Here is an 18,573-nt window from a genome sequence, read left to right as displayed (position 1 = left end):
CTTATACTTTTTGATTGAAGTGTCTCATTTATTGGAAATGTAGATTTATTCTCATGTGAAAAGAATATGCGTTGTCTTTAGTGAGACATTTGGAAGGGAGTTCAGACTTAGAGATTATCAAAGGTTAATGTCTTTAAGAAACGGTAGCAGTTTTAGCAATTATGCCCTCAGCAGCAGTACTGTACAGTTTTAAGTCACCCACTATTTGACTTATTTTTATACAGATGAGTTTAATTCATATAATTACCAGATAGATCATTCTTCAACAAATGTAACTTTTAGACCAGCAAAATATAGAGAAAAGCAGATTTTTTCCTTGCAGCCAGTATTTGAAGGCATACTGTCTTACGTATCGGGAATGCAGGGGTGGAAAGACGTGGGTCTCTGCTGTCAGGAAGCATGAGGCTAGTTGGGAGAAACATGTGAAAACAATACGGTACCACAGCATGATGGTTGTCATAGTAGACAAGTGGACCGGCTGTAGTGGGAGCAGAGGAGAAGCCCCCAGCACCAAGGGAATCAGGGAACAGGAGGTTGACTTCAATCTGAGATGGAAAGAATGAGTAGGACTTGACCAAGAGAACAAGCGTGGGGGAGGCACTCTAGCCAACGGGTACTAGGCCTGGGGTGGAAGTGCCTTGTGTGCAGGAAAAACAGTGAAGACTGGCCCAGGCGAGGCCAGTCTGTAACTAGGAGTCAGGTTCTGAAGCCCTAGTATACTATGCGGCGGAACTTATATCTTTCTCCTCGCCACGTTGAGAGTCGTTGAAGAATTCTGAACAAGAGAATGGTATTATCACTTAGCCTGTTGGAAAAATCACTCTGGTGGAAGTTTAGAGGTTGCAATGTAGGGGTCAAGACTAGAAACTAGGTGCAGTAAGGAAGCTATAATAATCTCGGTAAGAAGTGATGGGCATCTAAATTAAGAGTAGAAATGGGTGTGGAGAAGAAGGAAATGCTATTTTAAAATATATACCTATTTTTTTCTGTTTAATAATATAGTATATGCTTGTTAAATTTTTCAAATAGTACATAAAAATATAAAGAAAAAAGGAAAAAAATATCCCTCTAAATCCTACCGTCTAGAGGTACTCACCATTGGCTTTGTGGTAAACATCCTTACAGACGTGTGTAAGTGCAAGTGTAATATGTGTATGGTTATGCAGAGGTATGTCTTCATAAAAGGATTCTATCATGCCAACTACATTGTAGCCCTTTTCTAATCAACATATTACAAAGAGGCTTTCACAACAGTTTTGCTAAATATACATTTTCTCAGAGTCCTAGTAGAAGACAGATGGCATCCTTGAAATAGGATAATTGAAAGAGGTTTTATTTGCAGAGAAACTACTTATACAGATGTGGTATAGGAGAACCACAAAGGATAGTACAGCGTCTTGCGGGCTGATTAGCAGTGCAGCTGTTAACCACTCCTAGGCCTAAATTCTGCTCATTGGAGATAATGAGTAGAATCAGCTCCTTAAGAGCAGGATGGCTTTTGGCCAGTGGTCACAAGGAAATAGATATCCTGTCTTCATTCTCCTTTCTGTCTTTGATGTCCTAGTGGGACTTCCCATTGTCTAAACCCAACTTGAAGTCTGGGCTAATAATATGCACACACTGGCTCCTCGGGGCCAGCAGGGAGAGAAGGAAGGAGTGTGAATCCAGAGGGGGGGAACAGAAGATACCTGACACACAGATTATCTTTGTGTATTGTTGCATTTCTGGTACAGAATACAGGTAGACCTTGTTTTATTTTGCTTTGCTTTATTGCGTGTCACAGATACTGCTTTTTTACAAACCCTGTGTTGAGCAGGTCTATTGGTGCCGTTTTTCCAAAAGGATTTGCTCACTTCGTGTCTCTATGTCATATTTTGGTAATTCTTGAAATATTTCAACCCCTCTACCAGCAAAAAGGTCATGAGTCGCTGAAGGCTCAGATGATGGTTAGCAATTTTTAGCAATAAAGTATTTTTAAATTAAGGTAAGTACGTTGTTTTTTTAGACATCATACTCTTGCACACTTAACAGACTACAATATAGTGTAACCATAATTTTTACTTGCACTGGGAAACCAGAATATTCACTGACTCACTTTGCTGTGATATCTCCTTTATTTCAGTGGTCTGGAATTGAACCTGCAATATTTCCGAGGTCTACCTATAATCTGTAATAAGCACCTTGTTGGTAGACATTCGTTTGTCTTTACTTTTTGCTAACATAAAAATGTGCGAAATTCCAAAGTGTTGAGTTCAGTTCAGGGTGACTTCCCTGTTCTGTTAATTAAACTTTGGAACATTGAGACAGGCTAGGAGAAATGATTGGATAGAAAATATTATTCTATTCATTTATCTCCCAGCCTACAAAATGAAAAAAAAAAAAAAGGTGCCATGAGCTTTATTCTGTGTACATCTTTATGTAGAGGTCTGACTAATTCATTCAACAAAGAAATGAATGAATACCTGTTACATCCCCAGGCACTAATATTGGTGATAGAAATACAAGGCAGACAGTACCCCTGCCCTGATGAAGCTTACGTTCTGGTGATGGGGAGATAAAAAATAAACAATTAGACCAAATGAATAAATAGGGTAATAACGAAATGTTAGTAAGCATCATGAAGAAAATAAGCAGAGGGTTATGACAGAAGTAAAGGAAGAGGGGACTCTGGGTAAACTGGTGAGCAAAGGCCTCTCCTGAGACATGCAGGATGGGAAGAAGCCGAGATAGAGGCCCGGGGTGGGGGGAGATGGAAGACTGGAGGCTTAAAGAAACAGAAGGGAGGGCTTCCCTGGTGGTGCAGTGGTTAAGAATCCACCTGCTAATGCAGGGGACATGGGTTCGAGCCCTGGTCCGGGAAGATCCCACATGCCGCGGAGCAACTGAGCCCGTGCGCCACAACTACTGAGCCTGCTCTCTAGAGCCCGCAAGCCACAACTACTGAGCCCGTGTGCCACAACTCCTGAAGCCTGCATGCCTAGAGCCCATGATCCGCAACAAGAGAAGCCTCCGCAATGAGACGCCCGCGCACCACAACAAAGAGTAGCCCCCACTCACTGCAACTAGAGAAAACCCACGCACAGCAACAAAGACCCAACGCAGCCAAAAATAAATAAGTAAATAATAAAATTAAAAAAAAAAAAAAAAAGAAACAGAAAGGAGGTTGATGTGACTTGATTGTACAGTGAGGGGGGAATGGGACCAGGTAAGGCTGGAGATGTAGACTGGGGTCAGATCACAGAGGGGTGAGGAGTTCGGGTTTTATTCTAAATGCAGTGGACGTCATTGATGGAGTCTAAGTAAGGGATATTTAAAAATATCCCTCTGACTGCTCTTTAGAGAGAGGCTTACAGAATAAAGAGAAGACCAGCAAGGAGTTTGCTGCAATAAGAGAGAATGAGGACTTTGTCTAGGGAGGAAGCAGTGGTGCTAGAGAGAGGTAGACAGGTTGGAGATGTATTTGCACTTGCTAAGGGATGGGTATTAGAAACGAGAGAAGGAAAAGAGTCAGCGACTTCTTGGCTTTAAAGTTTGAGCAGCTGAGTGGACGATCAGGCTTTGGCTGAAATGAGCATAGAAGGCAGAGGTCTGAGTGGACAAGTGGAGAGTTGTGTTTTTTACAGGTTAACTTCTGACACAATCAGACATTGAAATGGCGATGCCAAGTAGACAGTTGGATATACGAGCCATGAGGTCAGGAGAGAGGTCCGGAGTATCCATTGAAGTTTGGGAGGGAACGGTTAACTGTGGAATGCGTCCTAGAATTCAAGAAAGGAGGAGGTCTGTTGGATTTGACAACATAGAGCTAGCTCTTCATTGACCCTGATCTGAGAAGTTTTAAGTGGAATGGCGAGGATGAAAGCCAGATGGGGGTACATTTAAGAATAAATATTTCCACCCCCTACTTTCAAAACTCAGAAACGCAAGAACAGGAAATCAACTCAGCATCTCCATTTTGACTCTAGTCCTGACCTCTGCACTAAACTTCTTACTCATTTTCCAACTACTGAACATTTCCCCCTGGGTATTTAACAGATCGCAAACAGAGTTCTTGATTTCCTCTCCTCACACTTGGTCCTCCTTTGTTCTTCTCTCTTGTCTTCGTCTGCTTTCGCCCACAGCAAAAGCGTTCGAGTCGTCCTTGACGGTTCTCCTTTTCTCACACTCCTCGTCCAGTCCCCTTCGTCTCTCCTGCCCCCACAGTCGATCCTGACTCTGACCGAGTCTCATCTCCGTCGTTGGCAGCACGGTGGTCCATGCCACCATTGTCTCTTGCCTGAACTTGAGGAGAAAAAAAATCCTAACTGGTCTTTCTGCTTCCTTTCTCTGATCTCTCAAATCTGTTCACCAATTAGCAGCTAACGTGATCCTTTTGAAATATAAGTCATAGTTTTGTCCCTTCTCTGCTCACAACCTTATAGTGGCTTCCCATCTTATTCCTGATAAAACCCAAAGGCCTTATGTTGGCATCCAAGGCCTGACATTGTCTGGTTTATGGTACCTTTTGACTTCATCTCCTGTAGAGCTCTCCCCTCCTCACCGCCCTGTTCCACCACGCTGCTCTCCTTACTGATCCCCAGATACACCAAGCATCCTCCCACTTCGGAGTCTTTGTAACTGTTGCCCTTTCTGCTTGGAAGGTTTTACCCAGCTAGTCACATGGCTCTCTCCCTCACTTCGTTCAGGTGTCTGTTCAAATATCATTTTGTCAAAGAGGCCTTCTTTAGCCAATATAATAGACCTAGAAAATTATCCAGTGAGTTTGACTTTATGGAAATTTGTGTTAAGAAGAACTGTAAGGTGTTTCAAAGTGCGGAAAGGCCTCAGTTGTTCAGGGAAAACCCTAAATGACAAGGTAGTAATAAATCCAGAAAAGAAAAATTCACGTCTGAGGCAGTGTAATTACAGTAGGCAGCTTGTCTCAGCAGTGAGTTCTTTATAATGAGAACAGGGAGTGTGAATTTAATTTAAAAAATTGAGATATGGTTATATTGGAAGAATATGGGGGGGGAAAGAGGGGCTGTATATATGCTATGTCTTCATTTACCTTAAATCAGTGAAACATAGTGCTAAAATTGGTGAATCAAAAGACAACAGTCCTCTAAAGCCCACCAATTTGCCACAATATAGAGAGGAGGACAGAATGTTAAATAATACCACAGGGATGCAGTCAGCAAAATCTAGACTGTAGGAAATCAGTGTCCAACAGCCTGGTTTCTTCAATCAATAGATTTCAAGAGATCTGGGCATGAGAGGGTAGAGGGACAGAGAAAGACAGTAGGATTTTGGGCTGGTGTTGTATGCCCATTTGTTTGGTGTATTGTTTTTCTCTGGCAATGATCAGCTCTTTTGCTGTAGACAGCAGAGAATGCAGAAAGTTTAGGTCAGATGCTCTCCTACCTTTTTGGTCAGGGTGTAAAATCGGCAGCACTCTACAGTATGCAACGTCACAGTACTTAATAAAATTTTTTTAAAAATGTAGATCCCCTTTGAGCCTGCACTTCTGTTTATGAGGATTTGCCATACAAATGAACTTATATATAGATATGCACAGATCTATCAAGGATATATGTTGCAGCATTATTTGTAGTGGCAAAAGGTGGGAAATAACATAAATGTCCATCAGAGGGTCAGATCGGTTATGGCATGGCCACACAGTGGAATACTCTGAGTGATTGCCAAGAATGAGGCATGTCTCCTTGATATTTTATTAAATTAAAGAAACAAGGCACACATCAGTTTATTTGGTGTGCTGTCATTTATGTACATACAACATTTCTGGAAAGCAGCATAAGAAACTGTTGCAGTTGTTACCTCGAAGAAGTAAACTAATACCTGGAGATATTGGTGGACTCTATATTTCTTGTAGCATTTGAATTTGTATCTGTTTAAAAAATTAATATTTAAATTTTGTAGTATTCCATAGCTTAGAGTAATTATAGGTGGCAACTTTAATATCTTATGAATGTTTTATGACATTGATCTTGTAGCTTTTGAAAATGACTTTTGTCTGTTAAATGAAACTCAGCAGTTAGCATCTTAGAATGGAGTTGAAATAAAAATCTAATAACCTAAAATGACAATGTCATTTCAGTTCATTAAAATCATGCGTTGTTATTGCTGTTTTATCGTTAGGTATTATGACTCTGTCCCCTTTTGATCAAATGAAGACTGCCTCCAATATAGGTGGATATAATGCAGCAATTAAAAACAGCCCACCCGCCATGTCTCAGTATATCACTGTAGGGTCCAATCCATTTACGGGCTTCTTCTATGCTTTAGAGGTAAGTGTTTCATCACTGATCTTGATTTTTCAACATATCTACAAATTGGGTGTGGTAACATAGCCTTAGAAAGATTAAGCAGTTCACATTTCCAAGTAAGCTAAAATTAGTCTCAACTCACTTTCTTCTAAATTCTTTAGATTAACTGAGAAGGTACTAAAGGCAGTGTAAAACAAGCAGCCTTCTTTGTTTCTGATGCCCCGAATTCTTAGTTGAGTTGTCTTTAAATATTGGTGCAGTAATCAGAGGCTTAGTGTTGTTAGTGATGTCAGCCCACCAGGGATTTGAGTAAATGAGGAATTGTAAAGACAGAACAAGCCGCCAACTATAGTTGATAAAGTGGTGAAAATTGCTTCCTAAAATTGGGAAAAATTAGGTGTTAGATTTAGTATCTCCTTTGTTCGCTTAAAAAGCACCCTTCTCAAAATGGTTCAAACCATCTTTTTGCTTTAATAAAAATACATTTTTAAAAAATAGAGGGGGAGGGATAAATTAGGAGTTTGGAATAAATATATACACACTCCTATATTTAAAATAGATAAATAACAAGGTCCTACTGTATAGCACAGGGAACTATATTCAATATCTTGTAATAACCTATAATGGAAAATAATCTGCAAATGAAAAAATATATATATATATGTATAGCTGAATCACTTTGCTATACACCTGAAACTAACACAACATTGTAAATCAACTATACTTAAAAATTTTTTTGTATAATATGAAACATTTCTAAATAAAAACTGCTTAAAAAATGGAAAGAAAAAAAAAAAGAGGGAAAAGGGCCGGTTGTATATGGATAAGAAATCAATAGCCCTGGTAGAAAAATGCCATTTTAATGTCGTAGTTTAAATTTTTTAATTAATTACAATTTAAAGAGGGAAATCCTAAACATAACTAAACTACTAGTGATGTTACTTCTTTTTTTCTTTTTTTAATTGGCCATGCCACATGGCTCGCGATATCTTAGTTCCCGAACAGGGATCAAACCCGAGCCCCGTGCAGTGGAAGCACGGAGTTCTAACCACTGGACCGCCAGGGGATTCCCTTAATTTTAAACTGTAGAGTTAAAACTTTTGATTATATTGCTACCTTCTACCTTTTTAAGGTATATCTTGTTTAGAAAATATATTTTGTTTATCTGTCAGCTGTTTTCTCTTTCAAATGTTCTGTTTTTCAGGGAAGCACGCAACCATTATTATCTCATGTTGCACTAGCAGTGGCAAGTAAACTCACTTCTGCTTTATTTAATGCTGCCAGGTAATTACGTCACAATTTAAATGATCTAATTTGCATCTCACTAGGTTTTAACTTATATTTTGATAGTCTGCAGTTTAAAACTCTGGAAGCCCTGGTTTTAGTCTGAATTTTCTTTCTTTTCAGTGGTTGGCTTGGTTGGAAAAGCAAGCATGAAGAAGAAGCTGTCCAGAAGCAAAAACCCAAGGTTGAACCAGCTACCCCATTAGCTGTAAGGCAAGTCTGTCGTGCTCTTCTCAGATTTTAGTATTTTTAGGAATGCGCTCTTGAATTAACGGTCTTTCTGTGTGCTTAGCTGATTTGTTGATTTCCTGAGTCTTTGGAGCTTCTAAAAGTCATTAATGTGGGACTAATTTTTTTTTATATATATATAAATTATTTTATTTTATTTACTTATTTTTGGCTGCATCAGGTCTTTGTTGCTGTGCGCGGGCTTTCTCTAGTTGCAGTGAGCCAGGGCTACTCTTTGTCCCAGTACACGGGCTTCTCATTGCAGTGGCTTCTCTTGTTGCGGAGCATGGGCTCTGGGTGCGCGGGCTTCAGTAGTTGTGGCACCTGGGCTCAGTAGTTGTGGCTCGCGGGCTCTAGAGCACGGGCTCAGTAGTTGTGGTGCACGGGCCTAGTTGCTCCGCGGCATGTGGGATCTTCCTAGCCCGGGGCTTGAACCCGTGTCCCCTGCACTGGCGGGCGGATTCTTAACCACTGTGCCACCAGGGAAGCCCAATGTGGCACTAATTTTTTCCACCAGAATGTAAAGTCCACGAGGACAATGATTCTTGCCTGTTTTATCACAGCTGTCTCCCTGTCATGTAGTGGGGGCTCAATATGTATGTGTTGAGTGTGCTCTTCTACAGACACCTGTACACTTAGCTTAAGTTGCAGGAAAATTGGGTTTTTGATAGCTGTTGGATTTCTTTCTGTAAAAAGTTTAGTTTGTCGTTAAGCTGTAGAAACTCAAAAAGGACTTAGTGATGTCTTTAAAAAAAATAAAAATAAAACTAGGGGGTCTCATGCATCCAAGCACTCTTCAACATGCTGGCTTGTGCTTCCTTGCTTGCTTCAGCAGTGCTGTAGGATATTTAGTGGATTCGTCAGGTTTTGTGGGGAGTGAGCATGATTTTTGCCTGATTTTGTTTTTAAATCATTTTTTATTACCCAAAAGAAAGGGAAAGAGAAACCTCCTCCCCTTTTTTAGATGTTCTTAAAGAGATATAACTAATTATCTGTTATTAAAATTGATTAAAGATTATCTTCCAGGGTTTTTTCCATCTTAAAGTATGTTATAACACATCACATTTTCTAAGATCACCCAAGAATCAAGAAATAAGCCAAATGGCCCTTATGTATCCAAATAGATGTAACAAAGTTTGAGTACTTTGTCTCAGGGACTTTTTTCAAAATGAGCTCTTCTGGTCCTTTCTCAGTACCTCTTTACTTTTATTTTACTCACAGTTCTATTAAGACTGATAATAGACCAAGAGCAGTTTACAGATAACTATTTAGAAGAAGGAAAGTTCTTGTACCTGCACTGGTATCAGCAAGATATGATATCTAGAAAAAAAAAAGAGAATAGATCAGAAATCAGAACTACACAGATGCCTGTGTAGGAGCAGAGTATTCTAAAGTTTAGTTGGTTGTGAGGGTATTGTTTCCTATGATGTATCACTTAATCAAGGAAAGCTAGTTGTACTTGAGACTCTCTGAAAATAGGTTGTGGATATCTATATAGAAAATCTCTGAAATAAAACCTAGGTGTTTTTATTTTGTAATAGAAGAAATTTCCTTATGCATTTTGTATTGCAAAATGTGGTGTGATCAGTTAATAGATTAGGTATTAATCCATAGAAAGTTCATATTTCTTTATATAAAAACAGATTCAGCCTATTTTGTTAATGCATTTCATTATTCTTTTGTGTATTTCTAGATTGCACTTTGATTTGAGCTTTCTGTTTTCTTTCAAATATCAGATTTGGACTTCCAGATTCTAGACGCCATGGTGAAAGTATATGTCTGTCTCCATGTAACACGCTGGCAGCAGTAACAGATGATTTTGGCAGAATTATTTTGTTGGATGTAGCTAGAGGGATTGCAATACGCATGTGGAAAGGTACTTTCTTACAAAAATCCAGAAAAAAAAGTTAATTTGCTTTCTACCCCAGCAGTTGGACAGTGTTATCCTTCTTCAGCTTCTGGTTGATAACAGTGTTTATTTCTTCACGTTTATGCTTTTTGTTTGTTTGTTTGTTTAAACCATAAACTCAGATCAGCAACACTTGATCCAGTAGTCTAACTGATATATCCTTTAAGTTTGACCAACTCATAGGCACTTTTAATCTCTTCCTTACATACCTCTTTTCAATTCTCACTCTCATTGTCAATTCCTGAATTCAGTTTCTTGCCCCCTCGAATGCCAAGTCTTTCAGATTTAAGATGGCAAAACCTAGCAAAATTCATTTTTTTCTAATTTGACTTCCATATCTACGTGCTTGGGTCAGTTCACTTAAGTGTCTCAGTAACTTTGTCAGTTAGAAGTTGCATTTAGCGGCAAACAATAGAGCCAAGTACAGAGTTGATAGGATGTCACTGTGATGTCCTCAGGAGCTCAGTTTCCTTCCACGTAGCTTCCCCATGCAAGGTAATCTCATGGTTCAAATGGCTGCTGAAGCTCTAGCCTTCTTATCTGCATCCCAGGAAGGAGGAAGGGGAAAGGAAGACTGCCAATTTAGTCCACTTTGAAGATACTTTCTGAAGTCTTGCCAAGCTTTTTCTACAATACATTAGCCAGGACTTAGTCACATGGCCAAACTTAACTATAAGGGAGACTTGAAAATATCTAGGCACATTGTCAACCTGAGTAAAATAAAATCTCCTTGACCAAGGAGGACGGAAGAATGCATTGTTTGAAGTTATCTGGAATAGCAACATGTCAGCACAGACTACTGGTTAGAAATCACAGTTTTGGTGCAATCTGGTCTGTTTTTAGCATTGTGAGGAATAATGGATTTGAGGGCATTAAATTACTGTGGACCAGACTGAGGTCACTATTAACCTTCTTGCCAGAGAATTCCTGCAGTGTTTACCTGCCACATGTTTAAGTGTCTTTAGAAATAGGTTTTAATGCTGCAGATACATCATTTCTCCCTGAAATGGTGCTTGTCTTCTGAAACAACATCAAGGGTGTGTTCTCAGCAAGACTTCTCCAGAATATATACCGGCTGGTCCAAATCCACTATGGCGATCTTATCACTGCCATTGTTGCCCGTCCTTCTGCAGCTGGTGCGGTCTGTCGTTTTCCTCCCTGTACTGGGAGGAGAGGGGTCACCCTCAAGGGGAAGACGTGTCAGCTGCATCTTTCTTCTCACAAGCCGGAGCTGTTTCCCATCACTCTGCAGCCCATGTTTTCCCTCTGTCTGCACATCAACCAAGGGACTTGAGTAGCAGGGAACCAATTTGATCTTTTTCTTATATTTTAATTGTATTTTTAAGTCTGAACCTGATAACCTCCCCAGAATTTTTTAAAAAGAGGGAGGGAGGGGAATGAGATGAGGAAAGGGTGCTCACGAAGCCTCCAGGATAACTGATTTTTTCATAAAGAAAAAAAAAGTGATCAGAAGCAAATATAGCAAAATCTGAAGTTTTAATAAGACTTGGTGATTTAGTGTTTATCATAATTATTATCTTCTTTTCTGTTTAATGTATTTCATAATAAAAAGATAATGTACTTTTTTTTTTAACATCTTTATTGGAGTATAATTGCTTTCAATAGTGTGTTAATTTCTGCTTTATAACAAAGTGAATCAGTTATACATATACATATGTCCCCATATCTCTTCCCTCTTGTGTCTCCCTCCCACCCACCCGATAATGTACTTTTGCAGCTTTTTCTTAAGGCTCCCCCCCACCCCACCCCCGCCAGAAACATCCCAGAGTGCTTCAGGAGGCTACTGCTAAACCTAGATGACATAACTAAGTAGCTTTCCTTTCCTCTGTCTCCAAGGGTATCGAGATGCACAGACTGGTTGGATCCAAATTGTAGAGGACCTCCACGAAAGAGTGCCAGAAAAGGTGGACTTTTCCCCCTTTGGAAGTCCTCAGGGTCCAAGTCGAGTAGCTCAGTTCCTTGTGATCTATGCACCGCGGAGGGGCATTTTAGAAGTGTGGAGCACACAGCAGGGCCCTAGAGTCGGTGCTTTCAACGTGGGAAAGCACTGCAGGTAAGCTGCAAACGCCGGCCTTTTCCTGGTTACAGAAAGGAATGCTTTTGTTAAAGTAAAGCTTTTATTAAAGCTACTTATTAGATTACAAGTTGTTTGAGAATTGAAATGTCCTTTATTATGTTTTTTTTCCTGCGAGTGCCTGGTATATAATTAAGGATTAAGTATTTAATAACAAAGGAATCTGATTGAAGAGGCCGTGATATGCTACTGAATTAAAGTCAGCTTTGGTGCTGCCATTTGTCCCCAACCCTTACTTACACTGTGGAGGCTCGAAAGGAAAGATTCTTTCCAGTTCCCCTGGTGATGATGTTGAGTGAGGTGAATGCTTTGTTTGCCACTGCAACTTAGGCCTGATTGTGTTCATTTAATTTTCTAGCACATTTTAACAAGGTGTAAGAACCCTGCTAGTTGGGTTCTGCTTTACTTATGTTTTTGGTATCAGTATTTATTTGCCTTACTAATGCTTCTGAATTGATAATAACGTAGGGGTCCCAAGCTGTAATAATAGCACCTTTTAACATTTTTCCTTTCTCTAAGATTTTTACCATATTGGTATGTGATTTCCTCAGGCTTCTGTATCCTGGCTATAAAATAATGGGCTTAAATAACGTTACCAGTCAGAATTGGCAGCCGCAGACTTACCAGATCTGTCTGGTTGATCCAGTGTCTGGAAGTGTGAAAACAGTAAATGTCCCTTTCCACTTAGCACTGAGGTAAGTTGTATCACGTGCCAGCTTACTTATGTCCCTCTGCTAACTTTTCCTGGTCCTTTATTTGCTATTTGTTTTACTTTGTTTCGTAGCTGTCGTTTTGTTCTCTTTTCTCATTAGACTGATACCTTTAAAGTTAAATAGGAAGAATAGAAGGGAAAAAGAAATCTGGAGTGTGTCAGAATTAGAAGGAAAACAGTTTCACATTCTGTAAGAATTTGTTGTATTTGTTGTTTTAGTGATAAGAAGAGTGAACGAGCCAAGGACATGCACTTAGTGAAGAAACTGGGAGCCTTACTGAAAGCAAAATCTCCCAATCTTGGTAGGTGTCCTTCAACAAAAATGAAACAAACTGTTATGTCATTTTTTAAAATTATTAGAATATTCTAAGTGGAACAATCAAAACACTTCAGTGCATTTATGAGCTATTTCAACTGCTTTTTGGAATGAGGTGAGGTACAAGTAATCATGTGTAGTTTTTACTGGAATTACTCTGTAGGATGAAATGTGCCATCGAGGGAGTATTAAAATGTGTAACAATAAAACGATAATTTCCGAGAGAACCCAGAAATCCTTTAGACTGACTGATATTGCAAATACATGATTTTTTCTTTCAGAATAAAGTTTAACTGTCATAACAGTGAAAATTTTACTTTGGTTAATTTTCTTTCTAGATTTGATTGAAACAGAAATAAAGGAGTTAATTCTCGATATTAAGTACCCTGCAACCAAAAAACAAGTAAGTGTATATAATAAATGAACTTTCTTGCTGAGTAGCTAGTACATATCCTTCTTAACAAAATCTTTTTTTTTTCCTATTTCCTTCCAAACATGACAGGCTAAAATCTTCCTTTGTGTTTTCGTTCACGTTCATCCTTTTTTATATTCCCATGTGGAAGCTTCTATTGTTTCTTTTTTTCTTTCTTCTTTTTTTAATTAAGTAATATTACCATACACGGAAGCACATGTGTTTTATACACATACACAAACCCATACATACATATATTCAAATTAAATAATAATAAGACAAAGACGTGTATGACCACCCACCTTAGGAAACAGAATGTTACCAGGAACTCTGAAGAGCCCTGCACATCCCTCCTCCATCCCATCCCCTTCTCCCATCCCTAAGGTAACCAGTCTTCAGAATTTTGTGTTCCTTTCTCTTTTGCTTTTCTTTACGGATACAGCATTTCTGTATGGCTCCTTTAAAACATATTGATGCATTTTCTGCTTTTTTGGAACTTTATATGAACGGAGTCATGCTCTGTCTTCTCCTGCGACTTACTTCATTCCTTCACCATTGTGTTTCTGGGACTCATCCACATTGCTGCGTGCGGCTGCAGTTGACTCATGTACTGTGCTATATGAATTCCACTCCGTGACTGCCATTGATTTTTTCACTCTCCTGTCAGTGGACATTTAGCTTGTTTCTAGTTTTTTGCTATTAACAACAACGATAGTGTGATTATCCTTGTGCATTTTTCCTGGTGCACATGTGTAAGAGTTTCTCTTGAGTTTATACCTAAGAGTGGAATTTGCTAGGTATGAGCTTTGGCTGTACTAGCTGATGATAAATTGCTTCTCAGAACACTCGTACTAATTTACATTCGCATTTATACTGTGGAAGAGTCCTTGCTGCTCCACAGCCTCAGCCGCTCGTGATACAGTCAGACTGGTTACCTTTTCCAGGCTCCTGGTTATAACGTGGTGACTCATCGTATTACTCCCACTCCTCCTATCCACGTCCCTCAGAATGCTGCTCAGGTTCTAACTATAAATTCTTACATGACACATCAATCCTCATGGATGCCTCTGAACTCTACTTTTAATCAGAACCAGAGAGCTAATGACTATAATCGTCCTTCAGTATCCTCAGGGGCATTGATTTCAGGACCCTCTGTGATACCTAAATCTCAAGGTGCTTAAGTCCCTTATATAAAACGGTGTAATATTTGTATGTAACCTATGCACATTCTCTTGTATACTTTAAATCCTCTCTAGATTACTTGTAATACCTAACACAATGTAAGTGCTATGTAAACAGTTGTAAATACAATGTAAGTGCAATGTAAATAGTTGCAAGTGTGTGGCAAATTCAAGTTTTGCTTTTTGGAACTTCGTGGAATTTTTTCTTTCCAAATGTTTTCAATCCATGGTTGGTTGAATCTGCAGATGCGGAACCCATGGATACGGAGGGCCGACTATACTTGTTTTCTAATTATTTCATCTATATTAGTCAAGCTCCCCAACTTTTTCCTCTTTACCTCTTTTAAGCTCCTTCAAACAGGGACCTTACCAAATATGTCATTTTCATAATGCACAGCATCTAAAGTAGTGGGATGAGTTAGTGAATACTGATTTGTTTCTATCCCTCTTATTCTACTGTGGCAGTCTTTTTTTTTTTTTAACATCTCTATTGTAGTATAATTGCTTTACAATGGTGTGTTAGTTTCTGCTTTATAATAAAGTGAATCAGCTATACATATACATATATCCCCATATGCCCTCCCTCTTGCATCTCCCTCCCACCCTCCCTATCCCACCCCTCTAGGTGGTCACAAAGCACTGAGCTGATCTCCCTGTGCTATGCAGCTGCTTCCCACTAGCTATCTCTTTTACATTTGGGAGTGTATATATGTCCATGCCACTCTCTCACTTTGGCAGTCGTTTTTTTAAAACGCTGTTTATCGTTTTATTGTAGAACAGGCAAGTCTCTGACTTTTAATTGAGTTTTCCATTCCACTGACAGTACTCATGGGCTCTCATCTTCCTCAGGGCAGCCTCCGTTATTAAAGGGATCTTGTGAGAAGGTGGGCATGTGGAGAGGCAGTTTAGGGCATCAGTCGTGGAAAGGAGGCTCATAACCCACACAGTTCTTCTCATTTTGATACCATCTTTCTTATCTTACATCGTGGAACAACAAAATTGGGAAACTTCAGCATAGTGCAAACTGTCTTCTTGATTTTTTGTTTTACTCTACTACTGAATTTTGTATGAAGCTATGAATTTTATTAAAAATACTAGACAGCCTAACAGTGAAAGTTGTGTATTGTTTTACAACAGTTAAGGGAGAAAAAAAACCAGTTTCGACTTTGGAAGACTGAATAATAGGACAGTGAGCCAGCCACTAGCTTGTATAATAGTAGACAGAACAGAGGCAGATTACATTTTCCAGGGTATTTGCCTCTTTTGGTCACTTTCTTTATATCCTCCACCCAGTTGCCTCATCATAGGCCGGACCAACCTCTTGAGCCGCCCTCTACGCCCAGAAACTGCGTCACAGACACACAGAGTTGTTGTGTTACAATCTGATATTTGTCTCATGCCACATTCTTAGCCTGCCTTTTAGACTTTTGAATCTCATCAGTCAAAATCCAATTTAATGTGCTGATATGAACAGATAAGTAGGAACTTCAGGTGCTGTGTCTGACCCATTTGTGATTCTGATGGTTGCTTCTTTAGGCATGAAGAGGGATTTTGGAACTGATGATGACCACTCTTAAATATCTACTAGTGGGTAGGAAGGGGGTAGGTGGGGAGTGTATATATATATATACCTATATCTAGCATGGCCTGTGGATTCAGCCAGCCATGCTCAAGGGCAGTAATATAGCAGAAATTACGTTATTGTCTGCCTTTATTATTGACATGACAATGACAGTGTCTGCTTTTCGTTTATACCTATAGAGTATAGACTTATTCAGACTCTTATTGGTGAATACCTTTATCTCTGTTTCTGTTTTGTCTTGGCCATTCTGTTGAACATCAGTTGCCTTCTAAGTTGTTTCATTCTCAGTCTGGACTTTCTGTCATTGTACCATGTTTGGCATGACATGAAATTGATTACATAGTACTTATGATGCAACTTTAATTCTCAGGTAAGTATAATAAAACATCTTAAAAATGGAGCTTCCCTTTGAAACTTGGGGTGGTGAAAGTATAGGCATAAATGTAAAATTTAAAAAACGAAATCATTGCCTTCTAATTATGAGAATTGCTCCATATCTTTCTTCTAGGCATTGGAAAGCATTTTGGCAAGCATACGTTTACCATTTTCCTGCCTTAGAAACATCACTCAGACTTTAATGGACACTTTAAAAAATCAAGGTAATAGGATTTGTGCTAGACTGGAGGTTATGGTCTCATCTCAAATTTTATAACTCTGACGATAGAAAGTATTAACTGCTTATGATGCCATCATGTTACTGTATTTTTTAATTAATTCATTAATTTTTTTATTTTCGGCCAGGCCGAACGGCTTGTGGGATCTTAGTTCCCTGACCGGGGATTGAACCTGAGCCCTCAGCAGTGAAAACACAGAGTCCTAACCACTGGACTGCCAGGGAATTCCCCATCATGTTACTTTAATGTGGAAATAATATATAAGAAAGAAGGAAACTTATTTCATACCTTTAGTATTGGGGACTTTTTAATTCCCTGTTGCTGTTTTAATTCCCTGTGTGCTGTTGATCTTCCTCTGAGCTTTCTCTGAATATGTTGCCTCTGTTTCTTACTGTAAATATTTTTAATTTGACTCCATCTACCGGGAGGAAAGATGTCAGTGTAGAACGACGGGAAGTGATTACGGTGGTTTGGCAGGAGGGGACGGAATGGCTGGTGGTGAGCAAGAGACAGCCGGGGTCTCCTGCTGCCGTTATGTCTTACTTAACTTTAAGTAATGCTGTTTTGACTATGATACTGATTAAAAAAAAAAATTCTAGGCTTTGATGTATGTTTTGTTAATGTGTGGAATCCACATGTTTTCATCCACGTCCCTCATGAACGGAGCTAGGACTTCCAAAATCACAGACTATGATTACATGACCAGTTCTGAGTTTTCTGGTTGTTTTTTACCGTTCAGAATTTATTTGTCTGGAAAAGAATTACATCTCTAACTGTGGGTTTGTAACTCCATATTCTGTCCAGCCGAGCTACAAAAATTTAATTTATTCTGAATTCCTAACATCATTTAAAAATGTAGTGTGTGATGCAGTGACTTCATCTAGTCATGACTTTTTGCTTGTTGTGTAAATATGAAACCAGCTGTGTATTTAATTATATTTAAGCCAACTTAGAGTAGCTTAATAGATAAGTCGTAATATGCTGTTTCAGGACTTTAAGCATCCTAATTTTGAGAATTTTTTTTTTCCAACACATATGTAAAGCTGACTCTTGGTAAATAGTAAACTCCTGTAATGCATACAGCTTGTTAGAAATACCTCTTTCAAAAAGTATAGTGTACTGATAAAGTCCCCCTATCCCCTAAGGCCTTAAACAATATCAAAATTTATTAAATTAAAAATTATCTTGCACTAGGCTGGGAATAAACCAGACACCATTGTCAGAGTTCTGTAACATCACTAGTTTCAAGTTCTACCCATAAATGAGACTCCTAAAAATGCCAAGTATTTAGTATGCTAAGTTTTATTATGGCTGTAAGAACTTGGACAGTCTTCCATGTTACTATATCCCATATCAGAGTTCTTGGGAGTTTTCAGTGTGTGCCTTTTTGGAGAATAAGTATTCATTTGTATTAGAAATAAATATTTAAATTATCATATGTTATTATACAGAGAGTGAGTATTTTTCCAGCACTAACCTTGAAAAAAAACCTGATTGATGGAGGATATTAAGTGGAATTCTACTTTTTGCCAGCCTTTCTTGAGGATACATCTGTCACAATCCACATTTTCTGGTTGAATTATAATATCTTTGACCATGATAATAAGAAGAGCCAAGCAACTTTCTATTTGTCTTTCCTCAGGGTGTGAGCATAATAGACAACATATGATTGACGGGATGAGGGAGAACATTTTCAAACCTGTTTCCAAATCATTTATTTAAATTTGAGTACTAGACTAAAATATTTCTTCTTTCTTTCTTTTTTTTTTTTTTTTTTTAACGTACCCTGCTATTAGAGCACCTTATTTCATTTAAAAATTTAGACATTTTGCCATGATGGGAAAAATTATTTTTGCCTTCTTAATCCATTTTAGCTTAAACATCCCAATATTTAATAAAATAGAACATCAAGGAATTATGTAATATTAAGAGATTTAATGAAAGAAAGGCCTTTTTTATCAGTCTGTTAAATATATC

The 18,573-nt window shown here is 38.7% G+C and overlaps 1 protein-coding gene across 2 annotated transcripts in view; it reads left to right on the top strand.

The window, feature by feature from the left end:
* The window catches only part of RAB3GAP2 (RAB3 GTPase activating non-catalytic protein subunit 2), a 91,487-nt gene that overhangs the window by 45,247 nt on the left and 27,667 nt on the right, over positions 1-18,573 (top strand). The window contains exons 1-10 of one of the 2 annotated variants that reach the window (XM_082394179.1): positions 6-3,116; positions 6,136-6,284; positions 7,468-7,547; positions 7,671-7,760; positions 9,512-9,651; positions 11,542-11,758; positions 12,331-12,474; positions 12,711-12,793; positions 13,146-13,210; positions 16,491-16,581. In XM_082394179.1, coding sequence (XP_082250305.1) covers positions 6,141-6,284; positions 7,468-7,547; positions 7,671-7,760; positions 9,512-9,651; positions 11,542-11,758; positions 12,331-12,474; positions 12,711-12,793; positions 13,146-13,210; positions 16,491-16,581 — 1,054 coding nt within the window. In that variant the 5' untranslated portion in view covers positions 6-3,116; positions 6,136-6,140. Of the gene's footprint in view, positions 1-5; positions 3,117-6,135; positions 6,285-7,467; positions 7,548-7,670; positions 7,761-9,511; positions 9,652-11,541; positions 11,759-12,330; positions 12,475-12,710; positions 12,794-13,145; positions 13,211-16,490; positions 16,582-18,573 lie in introns of those variants that run through there. The other variant, XM_082394178.1, reaches the window with a different exon arrangement.

Source organism: Balaenoptera borealis (genome assembly GCF_965194805.1).
Source record: "Balaenoptera borealis genome assembly, chromosome: 1".
In the NCBI taxonomy this organism is placed as follows: domain Eukaryota; kingdom Metazoa; phylum Chordata; class Mammalia; order Artiodactyla; family Balaenopteridae; genus Balaenoptera; species Balaenoptera borealis.
This window is presented reverse-complemented; position numbering and strand designations above follow the sequence as displayed.